General features: G+C 51.7%; 1 protein-coding gene across 1 annotated transcript; it reads right to left on the bottom strand.

Moving 5' to 3' along the window:
* Positions 1-667: 667 nt before the first annotated feature.
* On the bottom strand, positions 668-7,096 carry LOC117888932 (NTPase KAP family P-loop domain-containing protein 1-like). The gene is made up of 4 exons (XM_034792726.1): positions 7,036-7,096; positions 6,318-6,455; positions 3,775-5,564; positions 668-2,019 (listed from the first exon to the last, which is right to left on the bottom strand). The coding sequence occupies exons 1-4, from the start codon at positions 7,094-7,096 to the stop codon at positions 1,684-1,686; spliced, it is 2,325 nt and encodes a 774-aa protein (XP_034648617.1). The 3' UTR covers positions 668-1,683.
* Between the last annotated feature and the right edge of the window lie 8,063 nt (positions 7,097-15,159).

Here is a 15,159-nt window from a genome sequence, read left to right as displayed (position 1 = left end):
CCAGGAAGGCCTTAGCTGAAAAGACTTCATGGCACACTACACTAGAGTCCTGGCTGGCTTCATACAGAGCAATTCCAGAGCACATGGCCTGTGACTCCGTGACAATATTATCCATCAAAATTATAAAACAAAAAAACCTGATTTCTGCCAAGCCTGGTGCTGAGATGCTTTTGGGGTGGGTGCCCCAAATTCCTAACGCCTCTACAGGAAAGAGATCAGGAAAGGACCACTTAAACATAATTTTATTAAACACAAAAATATTCACTGGTTACCTTCCTGTGTAGACAGCCAGGCCCACCGTGGAACCAGTTACCTCCCATCATCATGTTTGTGAGGGTGGGGTGGGGGGAAGGGGGAGCGTCACAGGTAATGTGGATGATTCTGCTACAGAAGCAGCCCAACCGTGGTTCGAAGACTTCTAAGGGCTGGTCCACACTAACCCCCCACTTCGAACTAAGATACGCAACTTCAGCTACGTGAACAACGTAGCTGAAGTCAAAGTATCTTAATTCAAACTTACCGCAGGTCCAGACGCAGCAGGCAGGCTCCCCTGTCGACTCCGCGTACTCCTCTCGCGGAGCAGGAGTACCGGTGTCGACGGCGAGCACTTCCGGGATCGATCCCAGAAGATCGATTGCTTACCGCCGGACCCGGAGGTAAGTATAGACGTACCCTTAGCAAGAATTCTTCTCCCCAGTCGTCAGCCCAAGAGGAGTTCTCCAGTGCAGGTTTAGCTGCTTGTGCTATGCCTTGGGGGCAGGATTTGGGCCTGGAAGTGCTCTTATAGGCAGAAAAGGGACTTTGTATAAAAGCTTCTCCTGGCCAGAGTCATGAGTCCAAAATGCAGGGCCAGGACTCGTGGGTTCTATTCCCAGATCCAGCACTGGCTTGCTATATAACCCTGGAGCTGTCCCTACTCCTTGCTCCAGGCCCCTCGTAAGTAAAGAGGGGATAAAAACAGTTACCCATCTCCGATGTTGTGCATGAGGATTAACTGGTTAATCTTGGCGTAGTGCTTTGTAGACAGAAGACTGGATGGTCCTCTTCCATCACTTCTGACTTACAATAGTGTGAGATTGGAATCCAGCCCAATAGATCTGTGGAAATATGAATCCACAGGCCTCTGCCCTTGCCTCGCTCCCCATGCTCTGATGTGAGGGATAGCACCGATGGCATGAAAGAGCTCCCTGGACTGTGCCACCTTCACGGGGCGATCACCCCGGTTCCACTGTGCCTGGGGACACAGCGGAAGGGGCAAGTTTTGCCCTTAATGCTCCAGTACAGTTAGTGCATATAACACATGCACTGTTACTTTCCTAACACATGCACTAAAATGTGCACTAAACCCATTTTGCAGATGAGGCAATGGAGACCCAGAAAGAAGGAGCAACTTGCTCAAAACCACAAGAAGCCAGGGGCAGCACTAGGAATAGATCCCAGAAGTTCTGATTCCCAGTCTCCTGCTGTACTAACCAGACAAAACTACTGTGACATCCAGTGTCTGAAGATCTACTATGTTGACAGGAATGTGCCCCAAATCCCTCAGATATACTATAGTGCCCCATTCACATCACTAACTATTCCATAGCCACTTTATTGCTTTGTCCGTGACATGTCCTTGATGGTGCAGAGAGGTACAATGATGGAGAAAGTCCAGATCTTGCTTCCAGTTTTGTACAGGACTCAGATTTCTCTCTTCTCCTGAAGATCTTCCCTGGAGATGTTCAAAGACAGCCTGCTCCCTCTAACCACGTTCTCCCTTAAGCCAAACATGTTCTTCTGAGCCTCCTGCCTGACATATAACGGGACGGAGGATGCAACAGAAGGGGCTAAACTCGGCTGGGGAAGAACTCCAAGGAAATATATGCTAAAGAGCGTCCATTCGCCAAGGTTCATGCCGAGGGCTTCTCTGATTTCATTGTTGTCGCTGTAAACCAGGGCACGTCCATTTAGATTATGGTCCCTCAGCCTCCGTTTATACTCCTGGACGTTTTCTTCCTTAAAGCCAACTGTGTCCACCTGGAAGAGAAGAGGAAGCTTCCATTAGCACCGCACATATATTTGAAATGTTTCACAACACATTCTTAGGAAGATTCCATGATGGCTCCAGAGAGGAACCTGTGTCAGCTCGTTCAGATTCTAGCAAACAAGACGTGCCAGCAGGTTGCAGGACTATCAACAGTATCTGGAAAATCCCTCTGGTGTATGTTGGAATACTACTGGAATTACCACTGATCAAGTCGGTATGACAAGTACAGAAGATCAGGCAACTAAGGGGAAAGGGATAGTGTGGTGTACTGAGGAGTGTGTTGGAATTGCAAGCTATCACTTTAAGAGTGAGGGGGTTTCCTAGGTCCTGCTTGCAGGCGAGAGGGCTCTTTGGGGAAGCGCGCAGTCAGAGTCAGCCTGCAGTGGGGTGAGTTGGGCCTCGCTACCTTAGGGAGCAGCCTGCTTTGTCTCCTCTGTTTATTGGTTCTCATGTATTATTCTGGATTCTAAGAAATAAAGCGGTGTTACGTTACAACCTTCCAGCAAGAGTATTTATGTTTTTATCTCACTTCTCTGTGTGCATGTTCTGAACATAACACATAGCTAAGAATCCTCCGTAGTCGTAAGACAGACAGAAGTCATTCCAGAGAGTAAAGGAGGATCCCCTTGGCATGGGCACCAGGTTTGTATAATTTTTGGTGGTGCCCATAATGGGTCCATGCAGAGCCGTCTCGTCCATAGGACGGCCTGGGGCAATCACCCTGGGCCCTGTGCTTTGGGGAGGCCTTGTGCTTCAGGGGCATACAGGGTCCAGGGCAGCCTGTGGGGGTAGTGGGGGGGCCTGGCACTGGCAGCAGCGAGCGACCCGGTTCCAGTCTGCCGTGCCCCGCCGACTCCCGGCATCACTCAGGGGTGGGTGTGGAAGCCAGAAGGAGGTGGGGCCCGGGCTTGGGGGAAGGGGTGGAATGGGGACGGGGTGGAGTAAGCCCAAACAATATTGGTGCCGGGCCCACGTTCCTAAATATTGGTGGAGCACGGGCACCACAGGCCCATATAACTCGCCGCCTATGCCCCTTGGAGATCCGGCCAAGGACTTTAGGGTCAGAGGACAGAGCTCCAAGGATCAGAGTTGTTGTTCCAAGAAGAAATTTCCTGGGCCATTTCAAGCATGTACCAGGGGTCGGGAGCGGCTAGATATCCCTAAAAGTAGGGGGGGGTCCCCCCACACCACTCCTTGCCCTGAGGCCCTGCCTCTGTGCCTCCCCTTCTCCCCTCGCCCTCGCCCCGCCCATTCTCCTGAGGCCCCATCCCCACGCCACCTCTTCCCCTCGATACCCTGTCCTCCACTCGCTCCTCCCCGCCCCCTCCTCCTGCTGCTCACCCCTTATGACAGGGAAAAAGTGCACAGCTCTTCCACTTTTAAAAGTGATGGAGCTCTGGCCTCTTGGCCCCCCCTGTTGCAGCGCTTCTGCCAAGGGTTAAGCATAGTCATTATGAATTTTAAAAATCCCCTGAAGTGTTGAGGGTATCCAGGACAGCAACTGCTATGTTCCTAACACTACTCAGAGGGTAACAGTCAATCCTAAAACCTGAGTCCAGCCCTGCAGCACACTCACGGTTTGCTTTTGCAAATGCACCGGTCAGATGGGATAGTTTTCTCCCAGCTCCAGTGCCCATAGCCCTCATCTCCTTCTCAGCGTGTGGAGCAGCTGTCACGTGGCTTGCATGGGACAGTCTACCTACCGCTGACTCTGCGGGGTGGCAGGATGCAGGACAGTCACCTACCTCTCTGCAGACATCATCCACCGTCATGCCCAGCAGGGTGCACGCGGTGAGCCTGTTGAACTTCTTTGTCCGTTTCAAGCTGTGACTGCCGCGTTGCAGCTCCATCTGCCTTTTCAAGGACAGGTCTAAGTTGACCGTGTAGGGCAAGTAGAAGAGGGCCTCCTTCACCCGAAACCTGCCACATAGGAAGTTGTGGAAGAGCTCAGGATCCCGGTCCAGTTCCAGAAGTTTTTCCATCTGGCCTTTAAGCATGTCCAGCTCTTCCATGTACTTCTCATAGACCTCCCACAGGAACATGTCCGGGGGGAGTGGGCTTCCTTGGCAGCAGCCCAGGCTGCTCCTCTGCTCCTCATCCTCGATGCACTGCAAGACCCAGCTCAGACGGCATGGCCACTGGTTGGCAAGGAGCACCCAGTCCACCACCTTCTTTGGACACACCTCGTCCTTGGGGACGTTACTTGCCAGGAGCCTGATGGTGATGGTGATGGTGTTCACGATCCGTCGCATCTGCACCACATTGTCTGTCATGTATTCCTTCAAGGAGTCATCCAGAAGGTAGTCAAAAGCTTCTTGAATGAGGTCTTTGGCTCTGATGCCCTTCCCATAGCCACCGGGTCCTGGTTCCTGGGTTCTGAGGTCTCGGACAATGAGAGGTATCTGGCTGTCATCTGCACCTGGATTCTCTGCATCATGGTTGGCAGAATTGTAGCAAGGGACTGAGAGGAAGTTGGAGTTAGCTTCCATCTTGGGACCCTGCTGGAAACCTACCTCCTCCTCTAGGTCTTTCTCTTGCCACTTCCGGCGCTCGGTGATGTCCCTGATCAGTCTCAGCTTGGTGTCACAGTCCATCCGAGGGACAGAGAAGGGCAGGGTGACGATGCGGTTTAAGAACTCGTAGCCGTTGTTGGCCATGCCCTTCATGTACATGGAGCTTTCCACGCAGTCGACGATGATGCTCGGGTCAACAGCCAGGATGGAGATGAAAGGAGCATCATAGTCCGAGAGGAGGATGTTCATGGCGTCCAGGACGCCGACCACCTTGTCAGGGCTGCACCTGTCCAGGTGGGTGATCTCTAGCACCACCTGCAGCTTCCGCCGCTGGAAGATTTGCATGAACTGAAGGAACCTGGTGACTGTCCTCACTTCGCTTTTAACGCTGCTCATGAAGCCAAGCTGAGCGCTGAGATCTGTCCGATTCATCTGTCTCTCCAGCTGGGTCTTCTGGGTAACGATGACGTTTCGTACCACCATGATGGCAATCCGAATGGCAGCGGCCGCAGAGACGCCAACGGCTGTCGCCCCGATGCCCTCCACGACAGCTATTGCATCTCCCGAGGCATCCCCAACGGGGATCCCAACCACTAGGAGGAGAGCGCCCACCCCAATAGCTACCACGGTCACAAGGATCACAGCAGCCCACAGGGGGAGGCAGAGGTACTTCTTGCTAACCCATTCCTGATCCCCTGGTCTCTCGATGATGCCACATTTCCTGCCTATGGCCCTGTAAATGCTCACGGGTAGGAGACCGAAGTGTCTTTCGATGCCATCACACAGCGTGGTGATGAGGCCTGCCCACAGCTGGTCGCTGCCCGCATACTCCCAGGCACTGAAATGGATGAAGACATGCTGGACGTTCTTTCTCTGCTTCTGCTGCACCGTCAGGACCGGCTGATAGAAGATCATGAGAAACAGGAGCTTCAGCAGATCCCGGCCAGAGCTCCCACGCTGCTTTTTCCCCGTCCGCTGAAGTTCCTGCTGGTCTTTCTTTGTTGATTCGCTAACCATGTACTCTGCCAGAGGAAGGCGTATATTAGACACCTGGCAGTACCTTAAATCTTTCCTCCTCAAAGATCTTCCAGATTGACAATTCAGCCCCCCCGGGGAGCATTCAAGAATGGGAGAAGGTTGTAATCCCCATCCTCTCCCATCCTTTCCCCTCCTTATGTTCCCCAGGCAGGGCTGTCCCTAGCCATTTGGATGCCCTATGCAGCTCCCCTGTGGGGGGGGGGGGGCAGTGGGGGGCCCCAGGCATCCCCCTCCCCAGGGTCTGGGAGGCAGAAGCTGTAGGGGGCCACTTTTGGGAGCCCCACAGGCCCAGAGTGGCCCGGGGGATTAGCGGGGGGGCTGGGAGCAGCCCGCTCCACTTCCCTCGCCCCGGCCCCAGCCGTGTCTTTTGGGGGAGGGGGCTTGGGGGAAGGGATCCCCCCGCCACTCACCAGCAGCGGTGGGAAGCGAAGCAGCCCGGTCCCAGCCCGCTCTACTCCTCCAGTTCCCAGCCGCAGCGCTCCGCTTCCTGCCGCCGGTGAGTGCGGGGTCGCTGGGGGAAGAGGTGGAATGGGGGCGAGCCGGGGGTGGAGCCGGGGGGGAGGGTAAGAGGCAGGGCAGAGGGAGTTGTCCTGGGCTCCACACCCCCCTAGGGACGGCCCTGCTCCTTGCCGGGGGGGCTGGCCAAGAGATAGGGCTGGTCACCGGGGCCGGTGCTGCCGCACATGCAGCACGCAGCTGCCTAGAGCACCATGAAATTTGGACAGGGCAGTACTCACGCTGGATTGTCTGTAAGAGCAGGTTTTTGCAGTGTCCCCATGGTGCATAAAACCCGACAGTCACTGGCGTGGGCACACTGTACAGGGCCTTTGCTAAGGCGAAGCAGTAGACATCCTCTTTGGTCTGGAACTCTGCAACTGGGACAAGGGAAACCACGAAGATCAGCTTCACCGAGAGCATCAGTGGTGGATGCTCGATTACTCCCGTTCTTTTCCTTGTGAGCTTTTAATACTTGGCAAAGGTCCGAGACCCATCGTGTTCCTGGCCTCTGCACTCAGATTCCCACCAAGAAAGCCACTTAGGGTATGTCTATGCTGGAGCTGGAGGTGGGATCTCCAACTCTGGTAGACATATTCACACTAGCTCTGAGCAAGCCAGCATGCTAAAAATAGCAGTGTCTAGCTGCCACAGGGTAGGATCCCATCTGAAATCCTCCTAGATATGTTCTCAGGGCAGCTAGCCCTCCTGCCTCCCATACTAATGCAGCTGCAGTGGGGGAAACCACACAGAACCCCAGAAATAAGGAGTAAATTTTTAACAGGGAGAGCAATTAGCCACTGGAACAATTGACCAAGGTTGATGGTGGATTCTCAATCCACAGACAATTTTTAAATCAAGACTGGATGTTTGTCTAAAAGATCTGCTCTGGGAATTGTGTTGGGGCAGTTCGCCAGCCTGTGCTATGCAGGAGGTCAGACTAGATCAGTGGTCCCCAACCTTTCAGTGTGGCGGGCGCCAGACGACCAGCCACCGAAATACTGCCGAGAAGCGGCGTCATCGAGAAGCGTGGCCGCCAAAATGCCACAGAGAAGCAGCATCATCAAGAAGCGTTGCTGCCGAAATGCCACTGCTTCTCGGCGGCATTTCGGCAGCAACGCTTCTCGATGATGATGCTTCTCGGCGGCATTTCGGCGGCTGACGCTTCTTGGCGTTGACGCTTCTCGGCGGCATTTCGGCGGTTACTTCTCCGGCAGGAGCACATAAATGCCCCGGTGGGCGCCATGTTGGGGACCACTGGACTAGATGATCACAATGGTCCCTTCTGGCCTGGGAATCTATGAAACCCCTGGTGTGTGGGGGATATGCGGGACAATGGTATAGAGGAGGGGGCATGGGAAACACAGAGCCCTTGGCATTGGGGGATTGATGGGGGAGTTTCAGGAAGTCCTGAAATAGTGGGGGATGGGAGGATGGCACTCAGAGGGGAAATGGAGGGATATGCAAAGAGACCCTAGTGTGGCCAACAGAAGCAACGAAGTGTTGTTTAAGTCATTGTTTTATTAATAAACTTGCACCCTGCTATGTCAGGAAGAAAGACAACCTAACTCCAAAGGGCTTTATGCAAATAGTGGAAAGAGACCTAATGAGAAAATAACACATTCATGGAAGCACCTGTTGCAGAACACCAGGCATCCCGAAGGCTCCATTTTATCCCATCCCATCCCCTAGAACTGGAAGGGACCTTGAAAGGTCATTGAGTCCAGCCCCCTGCCTTCACTAGCAGGACCAAGTACTGATTTTTGCCCCAGATCCCTAAGTGGCCCCCTCAAGGATTGAACTCACAACCCTGGGTTTAGCAGGCCAATGCTCCAACCACTGAGCTAGCCTCACTGTTCTTAATCTTAGCCACCTCCTTCAGGCCAGGCACCCAGTGATACTCCCAGCTTTTCAGGGCATCTTTGGGCATGTATTTAAATAGAGGCAGCGCCACCCTTCTTTATCCATCCCCTTTCCCTTCATTTGCACGCAACCTTCCAATGGCCAAAGGTTCCCCCTTTCCTTCCCTCCTTGGTTAAACAAGCCGGTTAAACAGCAAGAGGGAGGGAGTGATAAGCACCAGTAGGTGGAGTCACTTGGCTTCGGGGTTACAGGACCAGTGGAACTCCACTTCTGAAACTATGCCAGCCACAACCGCCCCTAAGGGAGGGGCTGGAACAAGAAACCGGGCCCCATTCCTGCAGGTTATTGGGGCTTCCCCCCCAGGCAGATGGCCTCTCCCGGCTGCTGCTCTCCCAGGATAGAATCCGGTCTCTCCCCTCCCCAAGATAGGCACGCAGCCTTCACCCACTTGCTGCCCCGTAGCCCGCTGCTCTGCCTCAATCCAGAGCCGCCTGCTGTCTGACGGCAAGGCCCATAATAACCCAATGATGCAGTCCCTGGCATCTGACCCTTTGAAGGCAGATCAGTAACCCTCCATAGATGGCTCTCTCTCCGCGCCTTGCTTCCTTGCTGAAAACACCCATTTCTACAGATGCTAACCTTCGCTTTAAATATTAAATACTGAATGGGGGAGGCAACCTAGTGACAGATGGTGTGGAAAAAGCTGAAGTACTCAATGCTTTTTTTGCCTCGGTCTTCACAGAGAAGGTCAGCTCCCAGACTGCTGCACTGGGCAGCACAGCATGGGGAGGAGGTGAGCAGCCCTCAGTGGTGAAAGAGCAGGTTAAGGACCATTTAGAAAAGCTGGACATGCACAAGTCCATGGGTCCAGACCTAATGCATTCAAGGGTGCTGAGAGAGTTGGCTGATGTAGTTGCAGAGCCATTGGCCATTATCTTTGAAAATTCGTGACGATCGGGGGAGTTCCTGGACGATTGGAAAAAGGCAAATATAGGGCCCATATTTTAAAAAGGGAAAAAAGAGAACCCGGGGAACTACAGACCAGTCAGTCTCACTTCAGTCCCCAGCAAAATCATGGAGCAGGTCCTCAAGGAATCCATTTTGAAGCACTTGGAGGAGAGGAAGGTGATCAGGAACAGTCAACATGGATTCAACAAGGGCAAGTCATGCCTGACCAACCTGATTGCCTTCTCTGATGAGATAACTGGCTTTGTGGCTATTAGGGTGACCAGAAAGCAAGTGTGAAAAATTGGGACAGTGGGTGGGGGGTAATAGAAGCCTGTATAAGAAAAAGACCCCAAAAATGGGACTGTCCCTATAAAATCGGGACATCTGGTCACCCTAGTGGATATGGGGAAAGCAGCGGATGTGATATCTTGACTTTAGCAAAGCTTTTGATACGGTCTCCCACAGTATTCTTGCCATGGATTGGATGAATGGACTATAAGGTGGATAGAAAGCTGGCTAGATTGTCGGGCTCAACGGGTAGTGATCAATGGCTCGATGTCTAGTTGGCAGCTGGTATCAAGGGGAGTGCCCCAGGGGTCGGTCCTGGGGCCGGTTTTGTTCAATATCTTTATTAATGACCTGGATGATGGGATTAATTGTACCCTCAGCAAGTTCACAGATGACACTAAGCTGGGGAGAGAGAGAGATACTCTGGAGAGTAGGGATAGGGTCCAGAGTGACTAAATTGGAGGGTTGGGCCAAAAGAAATCTGATGAGGTTCAACAAGGACAAGTGCAGAGTCCTGCACTTAGGACGGAAGAATCCCATGCACTGCTACAGGCTGGGGACCGACTGGCTAAGCAGCAGTTCTGCAGAAAAGGACCTGGGGATCATAGGCGCCAACTTTTCCAGGCGCTGGTAGGTGTTCGCCTCCGCCTCCACCCCGCCTCGCCCCCTCCTGCCCCATCCCCATCCCAAACCCTTCCCCAAATCCCTGCCCCAATCCCGCCTCTTCCCCAAGGTGCCGCATTTCCCCTCCTCCCCCCTCCCTCCCAGTGCTTGCCACCGCGAATCAGCTGTTTCACGGCGGGAAGCGCTGGGAGGGAGGGGGGAGAAGCGGAGCCGTGGCGCGCTCATGGAGGGAGGTGGAGGGGAGCTGGGGCTGGGGTGCAGGGCGGGGAGCTGCCGGTGGGTGCAGAGCACCCACCAATTTTTCCCAGTGGGTGATCCAGCCCCGGAACACCCATGGAGTTGGCGCCTATGATGAGGATTACAGTGGACGAGAAGCTGGATATGAGTCAGCAGTGTGCTCTTGTTGCCAAGACGGCCAATGGCATATTGGGCTGTATTAGTAGGAGCATTGCCAGCAGATCGAGGGAAGTGATTATTCCCCTCTATTCAGGACTGGTGAGGCCACACCTGGAGTATTGCGTCCAGTTTTGGTCCTCCCACTACAGAAAGGATGTGGACAAATTGGAGAGAGTTTAGTGGAGGGCAACGAAAATGATTAGGGGGCTAGGGCACATGACTTACGAGCAGAGGCTGAGGGAACTGGGGTTATTTAGTCTGCAGAAGAGAAGAGTGAGGGGGGATTTGATAGCAGCCTTCAACTACCTGAAGGTGGGTTCCAAATTGGATAGAGCTCGGCTGTTCTCAGTGGTGGCAGATGACAGAACAAGGAGCAATGGTCTCAAGTTGCAGTGGGGGAGGTCTAGGTTGGATATTAGGAAACACTATTTCACTAGGAGGGTGGTGAAGAACTGGAATGGGTTACCCAGGGCGGTGGTGGAATCTCCATCCTTAGAGGTTTTTAAGGCCCAGCTTGACAAAGTCCTGGCTGGGATGATTTAGTTGGTGTTCGTCCTGCTTTGAGCAGGGGGTTGGACTAGATACCTCCTGAGGTCTCTTCCAACCCTAATAGTCTATGATTCTAACATATACCGTATATACTCATTCATAAGCCGAATATTTTTGGTAAAAAAGTGACGCATCAAAGAGCAGGGGTCTGCTTATAAACGGGTCGACACCAAAATTTGATGATTTCAAACTCTATGGAATCAGTGAATTGAATATCTAATACATTGTCGTTTTGTTTACCTGGAGCGTCTGCAGGCATGGAGCCCCTCCGCTCCCTGTGGCCGCGGTTCTTTGTTCCCAGCCAATGGGAGCTGCAGGAAGTGGCGTGCCGGGGCAACAGGGAGCTGAGGGATCCATGCCTGCAGACGCTCCAAGTAAACAAAACGTCCCGACCCGCCAGCAGCTTATCCTGACGGACCAGGAGCCAAAGTTTGCCAGCCCCTGAAATAGAGGGTCGGCTTATGAAAGGGTCATACCGTTTTTGCTATTTTTACCTAACCATCTTGGGGGGGTCGGCTTATAAATGAACGGGCTAATGAACGAGTATATACAGTATATATTTATCCATATTAAAGCATCCAGATCTCATGACTAAAAAGGAAACTTCCCAATGGAGCCCTATGCAGTTCTGTCTGCCTGTGACAAGTAGCTCCAAGAGGAGCAAGCAGCCCTCATTCATTGTGGTGCTGTTAACTCTGGAGCCTAATGATGATTTTATTATTAACAGCATTGCCAGTGATTACTTGTATTATTTGTAGCATCTTAAGGCAGCCAATGAAGGATTGGGGGCCCCACTGTGCTGGGTGCTTATACACATAACAAAAAGACGGCCCCTGTCCCAAAGAGTTTAATGTCTAGGTAAACAACTATCCCACCACCAACTGTATCAGGAGAAATAGCCATATACCCTGGGAGCAAGGGCAGGACTGGAAATGTTGGCAGGTCTCAAGTCCTGTCACTTCCCCACCCCAGATCACAATGAGTCATGGTGGCTTCCAGCCATTCTCAGATCAATGCAGCTGCCTCCCTGATAACCAGCTGAGGGCTGGCTCCTAGCTATCAGGTCACACAGACCTGGCTTCTGCAGCCCAACCCTCCATGCCTGATGTGGAGCTGAGAACCAAGGACTCTGCCCACAACTAGCCAGCTGATTACCTTGGGCATGGGAGACCATCGCACTGGTAATTCCTGGGGCATTCAAGGACGGATGATGCTTGACTAGATCAGCCAGCTAGAGAGAAAAAAAAAATAAACAGAATGCAGAAGAATTACCAAGAGATCGAAAGATCAGCAAGATGCCTTTATAGGCCTTTCTGCTGTGAAGCGTCTCCAAGACAGAGCAGGTGAAGCTAACCTGAGCTCTTCCAGCAGCCGCAGCTAGGATGGGCTGTGAGAGGAGAGAGAGACAGTGTATCTGAAGCCTAGCAGGTATCCGTTCTTAAGGAGGATACAGATGTTTCAAAACCTGGCTCCACCAGCTCATAGAATCATAGCAAAGTAGGACTGGAAGGGACTTTGAGAGGTCATCTAGTCCATGCCCTGCACCGAGGCAGGGCTAAGTATTATCTGGACCATCCCTGACTGGTGTTTGTCAAACCTGCTCTTAAAAATCTCCAGTGATGAAGATTCTCCAACCTCCCTCGGCAATTTATTCCAGTGCTTAACCGCCCTGACAGTTAGGAAGTTTTTCATAATGTCCAACCTAACTCAGAACAGCTCTGCCTCCTGAAGCTCAGGGCTGTCCTCAAAGCTGAGCTATTCCCGGCCTTTGTCACCCCTTCTCTGCTGCCCACCTTCGTCACAACTGCATCTGCTCTAGAGCTGGTCAGACCTCGGAATTTCTACTCCGTTTCCTTTCATCCCGAATTGGAAGAAAAAGATGAAATTGAAAGGATTTCCCGCAGAACAAAATTTGTGAAAAATGGTTTTGGAACAACTGGATCAAAGTGGTTCACTTCGAATATCACCTTTCATAACGCTCCATATATACGTTGAAATGAAATGCTTCAACTTCTTATCATGTATAAGCCCAAAGGGCTTTCAAAGTCAAACCAAAGCGCTTTGATTATTTTTCATTTCAAATAGAATATATTCTGTAATATTTAATAATGTTTCATATACGGTATATGTTGAGATGAAGCCTTTTGGCTTATATATGTGCCCAAAGTGCTTAATTTCTACTTGTAATATAATGTAAAAAAAAGTCAAACCAGCGCTTTTAAAAAATTATAAAAAACAGCACATAGAATCAATATTTACTATGGAATAATGGTTCATATATGATATGGGTTGAAATAAAGCACTTTGATTTATAGTATAATTTACAAGCCCAAAGTGCTTCATCTCAATGTATTATAATAAAGTCAAAATGATCGAAGCGCTTTCAAAACTTTGCATCAAAATTGGATGAAACTAACATGAGTCCCAAACATCTTGACTGGTGGAATTTGCATCCCGCTGACGAGCTACTGCTAAAATCGCCTGCATTTTCAGCTCATCTTGCTTGAGCTATTGTGCGTCCCTCCTCAGTGGCTATCCTGAGTCCCCGCTGCCACTCTCTGCCTACATCAGCTCCAATCCAGACACACCTCCCCGGCTCCCGATTGCCTTCAGGATACAGTCGGGAACGTTCCATGGAATTGATCCAGCCGACCAAACTTGGCCTCCTCTCCAGCATCTCCTACTGTCTGGAACAGCTTCCTTGGGTCTCATCAACTCTCCATTTCATTCCTTTCAGCCCTCAGGTGCAGACACCACAAAACCTCCTTTGCGTCTTAATTTCTCTGTCTCTTGGCTATTCACTGCCTCATGCATGCTATGAATCAATATTTATTAAGCACTAGCAGTTTGGTCACGCTTTTACACAGCCCATGTCCCTACACGCTTATGATCTAAACAAACTCATGCAGATCTCAAAGCACTTGCCCCAGGTGGTTAAATCTCTCTTGCCTGCCTTTTACAGACAGGAAACGGGAGACCTGAAAAGACTTCTCCAAGGTCACACAGTGAGCGAGTGCAGAACTGGGGAGACCGGACATGCAACCCTGTGCCTTATTCACCGGGTCACAGGAGACTAGAACCCAGGAGTTCTTAAACCCAACCTCATACCCGAGCCACTAGACCATACTGCTGGCCTCCAAGCTAGCCACAGAGCTTGGAAACAGATCTAGAGGTTGGGGCTATAAAGCTTACGGCACATTAATGACACCCCCACCACCACCACCCACCCACACACCCCTCTCAAATCAGGACACAAACCCCATGAGAAATACCCAAGAGCAGAGATGAAAACACCACTCACCTGTAGCACAGCCTTCAAGGAAGGGCAAAGCAAACAGCTGAACTCAAAGACTCCAGCCCAGCTTGGCACCTACTCTCTGAACTTTGTCCCCTTCCTTCCGAGATAGCAGAACAGAGGCGGCTCATGCTCACGACCAGGTTTCGAGCAGCGAACTCAGATCTCCAGATCGGTCTGTGCTTAGAGCCTGGCAGATTCTGGCAGGCAGGAGCATAGGTCATCCCTCAACTCCAGAATCCCACCCCTCAAAACACTGGGATTTGCTTCTGACACCATCCCCATCGCTCTGTTAGAGCCTCGTTTCTCAGCCAGCAATTCCAAGCCATTGCCAGGACGGGCTGATCCAGACCACGGGGACAAACCCGCCTCCGTTACCATGGGCTTAGTCTACATTGCAAAGTTTGGCCGGCCTAGCTTTGTTGGCTAGGGAGTGTGAAAAAACCCACACACACCCAGCCAACATAGCAATTCTGGCAAAACCTCCAGGGTAGCTGCAACTCTGCAGACAGAAGAAAGCTTCTGTTGGCTTAGCTCGTGTCGTCCATTATGCTGGCAGAGCACCTCCAGTAGGGGGCGCTGCCGGCAGAGTTATATCGGCCACGGCTCTCTAGTGTAGACGAGCCCATAGCTAGGCCCCAGGTCTCAGCACAGAATGATTCTGTTCTCTTCTAGTCCTCAGGGCTGGGTCCAGTCGAGCGTAAACATCCCAAGCAATGGCATTCCCTCTCCTTTCCCTTGGGAAGACCATTCCATAGCTAGAGATATGCTATAAACTTCTACAGCAGGGCATTAACTGGCCCCCAGCCATGGGGCATTGGGAAGATCCTTTCCCTAGAAGCAGGTTATTCCTTAGTAGAGGCTCCTTGCACCTTCTTCTGAAGCTCTGTCAGAGAGCGGCTGCTAAACTGGCCATAGGAATTGTTCTAGCACCCTGGCCCAGTGGTTCCCTCAGGTCTGTTCCCAGAAGTACGTTAAAATAACGTCCCTCACGTGTTGTGGGCTAATGACCACAGCTCACAACTCCCTAGTAGGTTTCAGTGGTAGCCGTGTTAGTTTGTATCAGCCAAAAAAACGGAGTCCTTGTGGCACCTTAGAGACTAACAAATTTATTTGGGCAG

The sequence above is a fragment of the Trachemys scripta genome, chromosome 16, assembly GCF_013100865.1.
Source record: "Trachemys scripta elegans isolate TJP31775 chromosome 16, CAS_Tse_1.0, whole genome shotgun sequence".
Taxonomy (NCBI): domain Eukaryota; kingdom Metazoa; phylum Chordata; order Testudines; family Emydidae; genus Trachemys; species Trachemys scripta.
Note: the sequence above shows the minus strand (reverse complement) of the source record. Positions and strands in the feature narration are given on the sequence as shown.